The 10,484-nt window shown below is 45.9% G+C and overlaps 1 protein-coding gene across 1 annotated transcript; it reads right to left on the reverse strand.

Annotated features, from left to right (window-relative positions):
* Positions 1-206: 206 nt before the first annotated feature.
* On the reverse strand, positions 207-8,475 carry usp46 (ubiquitin specific peptidase 46). Its single transcript, XM_034530959.1, has 9 exons — positions 8,395-8,475; positions 7,524-7,604; positions 6,370-6,583; positions 4,168-4,412; positions 2,876-2,952; positions 2,699-2,782; positions 2,425-2,622; positions 1,846-1,924; positions 207-1,704 (listed from the first exon to the last, which is right to left on the reverse strand). The coding sequence occupies exons 1-9, from the start codon at positions 8,428-8,430 to the stop codon at positions 1,603-1,605; spliced, it is 1,116 nt and encodes a 371-aa protein (XP_034386850.1). The 5' UTR covers positions 8,431-8,475; the 3' UTR covers positions 207-1,602.
* Positions 8,476-10,484: the final 2,009 nt, after the last annotated feature.

Here is a 10,484-nt window from a genome sequence, read left to right on the forward strand (position 1 = left end):
TTCTTTTTAAGCCGTCTTTACGCGCGCGCACACACACACACACACACACACACACACACACACACACACACACACACACACACACACACACACACACACACACACACACACACACACACACACACACACACACACACACACACACACACACACACACACACACACACACACACACACACACACACACACACACACACACACACACACACACACACACTATCTGCATTACAAACAACAGTAATAAATATGTTAAGCACAATAAATGTGGGTTTTGTATTGGAACACAAACAATAAAGATTCAGCTGGTTTGAATGGAAGCGTTAAGAGCATTACGCTCGGGTGGATTAAGAGTCGATCACGTGAGGTCGGACCGACGCCGGCGGTTTTTCTACGGGATCGAACCACCGGCACAACAGTCAAAGTTCAGGTAGTTCTCAGCTTGAGACTTCTTTTGGATTTAGTGCTCAGATATTGCTTTAAAAAAAAAAAAGAAAGAAGCATGAAATCTCTCTCTGTGCCTATTATACAGTGTTTGTTTTCCACTGCATTGACTTCTCATGCAGTGGGAGGGGGGGGGGGGGGTAGCCCTAATGGAAGGATTTAAAGGGCCAGTGCGTAGGATTGCTCGACAGGAATGTTTTTATCGTAACTATTTAACTTTTTATTAGTGTGTAACCACCTGAAACCACCTTATTGTGTTTTTAACGGAGTATAATTCGTGGAAGGAGCCCTTCGTGTTTATGGAGGTAGCGATAAGGCGGAGTCCGCCATGTTTCTACCGTGACACACCAAACACGTTTATTATGTTCCCTGAAGGCCACCGTAGTTCTCTACTTCTTTGTAAAGAGAGCGGAGGGTTATTTAGTTGCAACAAAGACGCTCTATAAACAAAGATAACGCATCGGTGAGGCCAATGGTATGAAAAGTGGGCGTGGCCAAATGCATTTATATTTTCTTCTGCCAACATTTGATATTTACACGTCACAACATTTATTTTCTAACCGTCTTTTCACACAAGACGCAAATCTTATGCAGAGAAGATTTGTTTTAAATGAATAAATATATAATATTTTATTTCTTAATTAAAGTAAAAGTATAAAGTTTTGATGGTTTAAAAACTTTTGGGACGATGACAAAGACAAAAAAAAAGTCCATGATCTGTATCGGCTAAATCCTACACACCGGTCCTGTAATTAGGGGGTGACGTGTCACGGAAGACGACCCGTATACACACACACACACAAGTGACAAACAACAACAACAACAACAGACTGTGCACCAGACCCGTCGTCCAATCACGTTCCTGGTCGCCAATCATCTCCGCTGGCTCCTCCCACCGGTCGACGCCAAGCGCACGAGGCGCCGTTTAGTTTTTTACGGTCATAAATATTTTTGCTTTTCCATTTTAAAGTGCAGTCCAGATGCAGTGAGAGAGAGTGAGAGAGAGAGAGTGAGAGAGAGAGAGAGAGATTGGCACATACATCAGAGAGGTCTGACCTGCAGGGTGTGAGCAGGGTGAGATGGAGATGGAGTCTTTTAGTGCTGAAGGTAAACAAACAAACAAGGTCTCATCCTATTCAGTCTCATCCTGCGTCACTCCAGTCACTCCCTGGACTGGTAGAAGAGGATGTATCCGGACTCAGAGTTCTTCGAGATGTCCGAGGTGAGCCCGTAAAACTCCTCGATGGCCTGGGCGTCGATTTTCTGCACAACACGAGAAAAAAAAGAAGAAAAGAGGATGTTTAAACAAAAAAAAAAAACAACCGACGACGACAGAAAATGTAGAGAACCGGATGAGTCGAGGAGCCATCGGCCGGCAGGTGGGAGAGGGCGAGAGTGACTCACCTCCACGATGTCGTCATCAAACAGCAGCCAGAAGCCGTGACTCTTCACGATGGTGATGTAATGGCCTCTGTTGGGACCGCTGAGGAGACGGAGACGCACAGTCATCAAAACACAACTCGTACGCTGGGAAAACGGATTATTATTATTAAACTGATCGGTATGATAACCAAATCTTTTTTCTTGTATTTTCTCATGCAGATGGACTGACGGTCAGTTCTGGACCCATTATTTCCTGATAATGGACACTTCCATGGTCCCTTGCCAAAAAAAATAAATCATTATAATAAATATCTTTGATTGTTGTAAATAAGATATTCAAATGTTTCAAGTGTATATTCATTTAGAACACGGAACAGACCGTTTAACGAGAACTGCTGAGTACGTATCCATTATCAGGAAGTAATGAGTCCCCTGCAGCCAATCAGAATTGAGTATTCACCCAGACCATGGTATATCTAGAATAATGAACCCTTGGGAACCACCAGCAGTTGTCTTCACAGGCGTAGTTGGTATTGGTTATCGTACTGTAACTCGTACAGGGGTCCCTTAGTTTGACCCGGTAAATCGTCAACGCCGTACCTGCCACAGTGAACCACCACGGCCACCAGGTCGTACATGCGGTCCAGGTTGACGGCGTCGCCGGACGTGTTGAACAGACGCAGCTCCAGGGGGAAAACCACTCGATAGGACAGCTTGGTGTAGCGGTGCAGCTGCTCCATGTACTTGAACCTCTTCAGGTGGAGCGCCAGGATCATGGGAAGCTTCTTCACGCGCATCCTGCGGAGAAGCACGAACGCTTAGGGAAGTGCACGGCGACACGCACCGGCGACACACTCTTTGCGGCTCTACTGACCGCTTCTGGGCCTCCTGCTTGCTGCAGCACGCCTCGCAGTAGTATTTGTATTCACTGCACAGCGTCTCCGTGTTGCTGAAGTCTCTGGAGGGGAGGAGCGCGCCACGGGAGGGGAGGTTACTCAATCTCATTCAGACCTTTGAACGGCGATCTGAATATGGAACAGATCAGTACTACCTGAGACAGTGCGTTATTGATGTGTTCTGCTCCACGTCCACAGAGAGATCCAGAAAGTCCTCATCTTTGCTGCTCACCTGTCAAATGAAGAGAGACGATTCAAAGGAAGATTAGACGAAATAGGAATAGGAGGGACGTTCTCATTTAAATCCACGTGGCGGGATGGTCAGAGAGGCGGACATTTTTAAACTTCAACACACACACACACACACACACACACAAGTAACTAATCGCCAGATAAGTAACAACTCTGTTCGGCTCGTTTTCATGAACCAGTGTAGCATTAAAGCTCTGAATTATCTTACGGTTCTGGCCCCTCAGCGCGTCCATTAATTTCTGATAATGGACACCCCGAGGGGCATTATCACGCTTATACCACAATGGTCAGTATGGCCAAAGAAAAAAAACGTACACCCCTTTATTTTTTAATGCATTTCGCAACTAAAATCTAAAGTTTTCTTGTTTCTTGTCACAACTTTGTTGGACTCATTAACATGAAAGCTTTAGAAAGCTAGCTAGTCAGCTGGCTAGTTAGCTAGCTTGCTATATCCACCACGCTTTAATGCTACAATAAGCTGAATAGCGGGGTGGCGCTGGGTCTAACTCACTCCTTCAGAGTCCTACTAAGATGGAGAAGCCAGCTAGTTAACTAACTCACTAGCTAGCTAGGAAATGGACAACACTTCACGTGTTTGTCACAATAACAACTCGTAACAAATGTTTTCTTTTGCACAATGCAAATGACAACTAGATGTGCGACATGTTCTTCTGACTGGATCAGTGACACACACACACACACACACACACAGTCTTTGAAATGCTGATCGCAGCGAGGAGCTTTTGTCTCCTCGGTGTTTGCAGGGGTTGTTCAAGGCAAGCCGTCCCACCGTCCCCGCCATAAAAACTGTGAGGACAAAGCCTCTCTGGGGTAAAGTGGGTGGCCCGAGCTCACCGGCTGTGATCCCTACATCTTTATTTTTTATTTTTGCATCCCTCAGCAAGAAAAAGGCTAATCCCTTTTTTTCCAGACAGATCTCTTCTTCACTGGGGACAATAAATAATAAAGAGGACTCAATGAGGTCACATGAAGCGCCACACACACACACACACACACACACACACACACACACACACACACACACACACACACACACACACACACACACACACACACACACACACACACACACACACACACACACACACACACACACACACACACACACACACACACACACACACACACACACACACACACACACACACACACACACACACACACACACACACACCGTCTCACAGTTGAGGCAGCGCGTCTCGTTGGTCAGGGTTCCTTGGAAGATGTCGTGGACCCACGTGGGCTCCGTCTTGTTCTCCGGCTCGACCTCCGCGGGGACGGCGGCGGCGCCGTTGTTGTTCTTGAGGCGCCCGTTCTGCTTCTCCTGCTTCTTCTCCTCCTGCAGGATGTCGGCCACCGTGTTCAGCAGGTAGTTGAGGAACTCGTGGGCGTCCTGCTGCATGTAGTTGTCGAACAGGTCTGGAAGGGAGAAGCAGAGATGATTCATGTCTTTTTGACATTGATCTTCATTCTAGCCAAGACTTTTGCCAATATTTACGTTTTTGTAGGCCCGCAAACAATTATTTTCATTAGCGATTCATCTGGCAATCAATTTTGCCAGCCCAAGATGATGCCTTTAAAAGTCTTCTTTCATTCAACAGTCCAGTTATGCACGGCAGCTCTACATTTTGAGAACATTTCTGCAAACTTACTGCAAAAATCACTAAAAGTGTTTTCTAGTGAAGTCTATGCTTCATGTGTTAAAGCTGCATTCTCTCTACTGACCACCAGGGGGCGACTCCTCTGGTTGTATAGAAGTCTATGCTTCATGTGTTAAAGCTGCATTCTCTCTACTGACCACCAGGGGGCGACTCCTCTGGTTGTATAGAAGTCTATGCTTCATGTGTTAAAGCTGCATTCTCTCTACTGACCACCAGGGGGCGACTCCTCTGGTTGTATAGAAGTCTATGCTTCATGTGTTAAAGCTGCATTCTCTCTCCTGACCACCAGGGGGCGACTCCTCTGGTTGTATAGAAGTTTATGCTTCATGTGTTAAAGCTGCATTCTCTCTACTGACCACCAGGGGGCGACTCCTCTGGTTGTATAGAAGTCTATGCTTCATGTGTTAAAGCTGCATTCTCTCTCCTGACCACCAGGGGGCGACTCCTCTGGTTGTATAGAAGTCTATGCTTCATGTGTTAAAGCTGCATTCTCTCTACTGACCACCAGGGGGCGACTCCTCTGGTTGTATAGAAGTCTATGCTTCATGTGTTAAAGCTGCATTCTCTCTCCTGACCCCCAGGAGGCGACTCCTCTGGTTGTATAGAAGTCTATGCTTCATGTGTTAAAGCTGCATTCTCTCTCCTGACCACCAGGGGGCGACTCCTCTGGTTGTATAGAAGTCTATATAAATGACTCTACTTCTCTTGATGTATTCCCTCAGTAAACATTGTAAACATTAGTTTTTGGTCTCAATCTCTAGTTTCAAGTCTTCTTCAATACAGCGTGATGTTCATTTAGTAAATTAGAGAGAGAGAGAGGCTAAACCAAAGTCCAACAGAGATGCCATTGTCCATTCACATAAAGAGCTTCCTCAACGTGGACGACGGAGAACAGTCGGCCTCTGTCGGTTCTACTCTCCGAACGACCTCCAGCCTGCACCTGCCCTTGACCTCGGAGGTTCAGACGACATAGAAACAGAAAAGCCAGCGCTGTCTCCCGGTTGTTGGCGAGCACCCCGGTGCACGTGGAGGAAACCGACAGACATACCAGGACCCCTCAGCTCTTTGGTTAAAACATGTGATGCATCAACTCTTTTAAATCACACGCATTTTATTTCTGATGGCAATTGCTTGGAATCATGTAATCGTCATTTTTTAAATCTTTTTATCATTTAATTTTCTCTACCCTTGTTTTATTTTAATAAAGTGCTGCACAAACCGTTGTATTCTGATTACATTATGCACAGTGCATGTCTTAACTTCATTTAGGTGTCTTATGCATCACTGGGGACATTCCTAGAAGCATGGCTTCTCAATTGTTTATTATTCATTATTCATTTTTTACTATTTTCCACCAGCTTGAGTCATTTTCTTGTTTGACAATATTTTTGCTCATCATTGACGTGTCCTGGACTGTGAAAATAAAGCCGAGCAATTAATTTACAGAATTCAACGTTTCTGTGTCTTAATAATAATACATTTAAATAAAGTAGCATTATAAATACAAACTGCCATTTAAAAAGGCAAAAATTAAAAAAAAGATTCATTCATTTTTGGTGGCTATGATCAGGACTGAGTCAGTGAAAGTGGAAAATAATATTAATTAATATACATTTAATTTTCTGTCAGCTTTTAGGCACATCGGAGCAACCGTTTAAACATTAATTAATGAACGCATATTTATTTTAAAATGTCTAACTTCAAGCTCCTCTCACCGTTCTCCTTCCGGAGGCGGGAGATGAACTTCTTGGGCGGGATGACGCCCACTTTCTTCTTCTGCGTGGCGATGGAGTGGAAGAGGTCCGCCAGGCACGTGAGCAGGTTCTCCTTCTTCTTCTGCTGGGCTTTGTACGACAGCACGTTCTCCCGGAAAGGCCGGCAGAAGTAGAGCGCCTGGAGCACCGAGTTACAGTAACAGGTGTTCCCGAACTGAGGAGGAGGAGGAGGAGGAGGAGGAGGAGGAGGAGGAGGAGGAGCAGGACAGAAAAGGGATTCAGGACATTTTGCCCCCTGTGGACTAAAGTGGTAGTGTTGGTTCTGGCGCCCCCTGTGGACTAAAGTGGTAGTGTTGGTTCTGTCACCCCCTGTGGACTAAAGTGGTAGTGTTGGTTCTGGCGCCCCCTGTGGACTAAAGTGTTAGTGTTGGTTCTGGTGCCCCCTGTGGACTAAAGTGGTAGTGTTTGTTCTGGCGCCCCCTGTGGACTAAAGTGGTAGTGTTGGTTCTGGCGCCCCCTGTGGACTAAAGTGGTAGTGTTGGTTCTGGCGCCCCCTGTGGACTAAAGTGGTAGTGTTGGTTCTGGTGCCCCCTGTGGACTAAAGTGGTAGTGTTTGTTCTGGCGCCCCCTGTGGACTAAAGTGGTAGTGATGGTTCTGGTGACCCCTGTGGACTAAAGTGGTAGTGATGGTTCTGTCGCCCCCTGTGGACTAAAGTGGTAGTGTTGGTTATGGTGCCCCCTGTGGACTAAAGTGGTAGTGATGGTTCTGGCGCCCCCTGTGGACTAAAGTGGTAGTGATGGTTCTGGTGACCCCTGTGGACTAAAGTGGTAGTGTTTGTTCTGGCGCCCCCTGTGGACTAAAGTGGTAGTGATGGTTCTGGTGACCCCTGTGGACTAAAGTGGTAGTGTTGGTTATGGTGCCCCCTGTGGACTAAAGTGGTAGTGATGGTTCTGGCGCCCCCTGTGGACTAAAGTGGTAGTGTTTGTTCTGGCGATGGAGGTCTATAGAGGACGAGGACTACACTGAGACCGATCCAGAACCAGTTAAAAGCTCCTCACAGTAACATTTGACACATAATCCCTTTTTAAATTAGTTTTTATTAATTATTTATTCCCATATTTTTTCTATCATTAGCGAACTCGAAGACACTCACGTTGACCAATCCGAAGTAGTGCTCGTTGATGGGGAACTGCTCCGGGCCGATGTCTTTCTCCAGAGCCGAGGCATTGGTGCCCTGCAGGACCCACAGACACGGAACCGGGGTTTTTAAAAATCATCGCATACACAAAACACGCAGTCAGTCTTTTATTCTGGAGGGGAAAGAGAGCCCGACTTTGTTTAGTCTAATCTGTGACGATGCAGTCAAATCAATATGGAAACGAGCACCTGATGGAGCACCAACGGGTTAATTGTAATTCACCAAATTATCGTGTCCATTTGCACATTTATACGTAAATATTCACATTCATGAAGCTGGAATCTGATTTTTGAGGGGGAGATAAATGCACCCCAACACAATAAAATGTATTATTGAAATAGTTGCCGATTAATTAAAAAAATTTAAAAAAGGTGCAAGATCCGAGATTTCGATTGCCGCTCGTAGCTAACGATGCTAACGATGCTAACTCTACGTCACTCCTCCTCAGTCCACATGTGGCGACTTCCTGTTCACTGGTTGCAAAAACAAAACAAAATGGCGACGGCCAAAATGTCAAATTTCAGACTTCCGAAACACCAGCCAACAAACCAATTGGTGATGTCGCCATGACTACGTCCACTTCGCCTGTGGTGACGTCACAATGGGGTGCACACAAGTGGTAGTAAGGTGTCCTGACAGTTAACATTGAGGATGCAACAATCAGACCCCCTCCCCCCCCCATGCATAGTGAGTCTGGCTGCAAAGGGGGGGGGAGTGTGTGTGTGACATCACCACACACCGGGTTAAACAGAGGTTGCAGGAGAATCGATAGCAACACACACACGCACACGCACACACACACACACTCACAGCAGGATTTACTCACCATATTACAAATGGAGGCGATGTTTCTGACAGTCATTTAGTTCACAGTGTCCCCCTCGCCGCCATCTTTATAAAATAAAACATGATTTAAAAAAAGAGTGTGGGGGGGGGGGGGGGCAGACTACAAAACCTCGAAGCTTCAAGAGAGCAGCATGCAGCCGGCCTCTAAAGGAGCCCAAGGGGGGGGGGGCTCAGTGTCGACCCCTCGGCTTCATCCTCGGGACACCAGCGGAGGGGGGGGGGGACACCGTCAGTGCGCGAGCGAGGTCCGGGGGGGCGAAGTTTGCAGGGCAGCAGGTTGTTAGCGGCGAGGATGCAGGAAAAACAAGCTGCGAGGGAGCGCGCAGAAGCCCCGCCCCTCGTCACGCTCGACGCCGCAGCTGATTGGTGCGGAGTGTACTCGGTCTTGATTGTCGGGTCCGAGGAGCCAATCACAGGCCCGGGTGAGGACGTTTAGGTGCAGAGTAACCAATGGACAGCTGGATTCTGCCGCAATGGCTTGTGGGAGTTGTTGTTTTTCACAGGGACGCGTTTAAAGAGATTTTGTAGTCTTTTTGTAAAACTGTTGAAATGAAAGATTCTTCAAAGATGCGCTTAAAAGCTATAAAGTAATATTTTATTTTAAATATACATCAGCAAGACACTTCCCCCGTTGATTACTGATATTACTGACATCAATGAAATGTTCTTAAATGTTTTGCTTAAATATGCAAATGAGGCATTATCTTATTCATACATTAAATAAAGCCAGGTTCAGAATTTTTGTTTCATGTTGTAAGGTTTCTGCATAAAGCTTCATAATATATAGTTTTTATTAATAAATGTGTATAAATGAGTCTCTGAATGCTGTGTGAACAAACCCCTCTGCATAAAGCTTCATAATATATAGTTTTTATTAATAAATGTGTATAAACGAGTCTCTGAATGCTGTGTGAACAAACCCCTCTGCATAAAGCTTCATAATATATAGTTTTTATTAATAAATGTGTATGAACGAGGCTCTGAATGCTGTGTGAACAAACCCCTCTGCAGAAAGCTTCATAATATATTTATGAATTAATGTATAAAGTTTGCTGAAGGAGATTTTCTGGATCAGAGTCTGAGAACAAACTCAGAAAGAGATTACAGTTACATTTCACATGTTAAAGACTCCACAGGTGAAGAGGGTCAAATAACTCATGAATCATACTTCACTTTGCTTCATCTGCTGCAGTGAAACTGAAGAAGAAGAAGCTCACAGAAACACACTCCAGAACATCGGTACTGTCCCCTGAGCTCTTCTCGTCATTCCAGACTACAGAACTAATCATTTAATTTGCAGGAATTCAGCAAACCCACCAATTAGCTGACCGTAACGAAAAGGTAAGTGTCCCCTCCGTGGAGCTCTGCAGGAGGGGCCCCCGGGTGCCCTCGGGGCCCTCGGGACGCCCTCATTCATCACCGGCTCTTTTGTTCCCGCTTTCACAACAATCTCCCGACAATTATCTCCTTAGCATTTACATACGGACAAAAAAGGGGGAAAAAAAGGAAAACAACAAACAATTATGAGTAATGCGCTTCAAAAGAAATGGGAAAAGAGAGAGGAATAAAAAACGGGGATGGCGGGGGGCGGGGGGGGGGGTCGCCGGTTTGAGAGCGTCATTGTTTGACGGCGACGTTTGAAATGCGCCGAGTGGGTTCGTTGAGAAATGCGTTGATTGACGCGTTCTCACGGGTTTTATCCACAACGTCGGCACTTTGTGTGTCTCTTGTTCCAGCAGCCAGTATTATTCTTAAGTTTTATTGTCATTACGGACATGAATAATGTGCCAAAACAAACCACCAAAAAAAAAGGAGCTAAGATATGACTCGTTGATGAGATAAAAAAAAATCTGTTTCATCTTTTCTTTGCAGGCCATGCCGGTCGGCAGATGTGTTGACGCGAGGCTCCAGATGCACGGAGCAGGTGGTTTATTATTATGGGAGTTTTTAATCTCTTCTATCCAGCATGCGGTCGCCTTGTTTGGATGGAGCTGACAGGACTTCTGAATCCACAGCAGGGTTTTAACGTCAGCCGGCAGCTGAACCTCGGAGGACCTCCTCCACACCCGA

Source organism: Cyclopterus lumpus, chromosome 4 (genome assembly GCF_009769545.1).
Source record: "Cyclopterus lumpus isolate fCycLum1 chromosome 4, fCycLum1.pri, whole genome shotgun sequence".
Lineage (NCBI taxonomy): Eukaryota > Metazoa > Chordata > Actinopteri > Perciformes > Cyclopteridae > Cyclopterus > Cyclopterus lumpus.

Coding starts and splice junctions, on each gene's coding strand:
- usp46 (XM_034530959.1), bottom strand. CDS start 8,430: ATGACTGTCAGAAACATCGCCTCCATTTGTAATATG. Junction 2,953..4,167: donor GCTGCCTCAACTGTGAGACG/GTGTGTGTGTGT, acceptor TTCATTTGACAG/GTGAGCAGCAAAGATGAGGA. Junction 2,623..2,698: donor AAGCAGGAGGCCCAGAAGCG/GTCAGTAGAGCC, acceptor GCTTCTCCGCAG/GATGCGCGTGAAGAAGCTTC.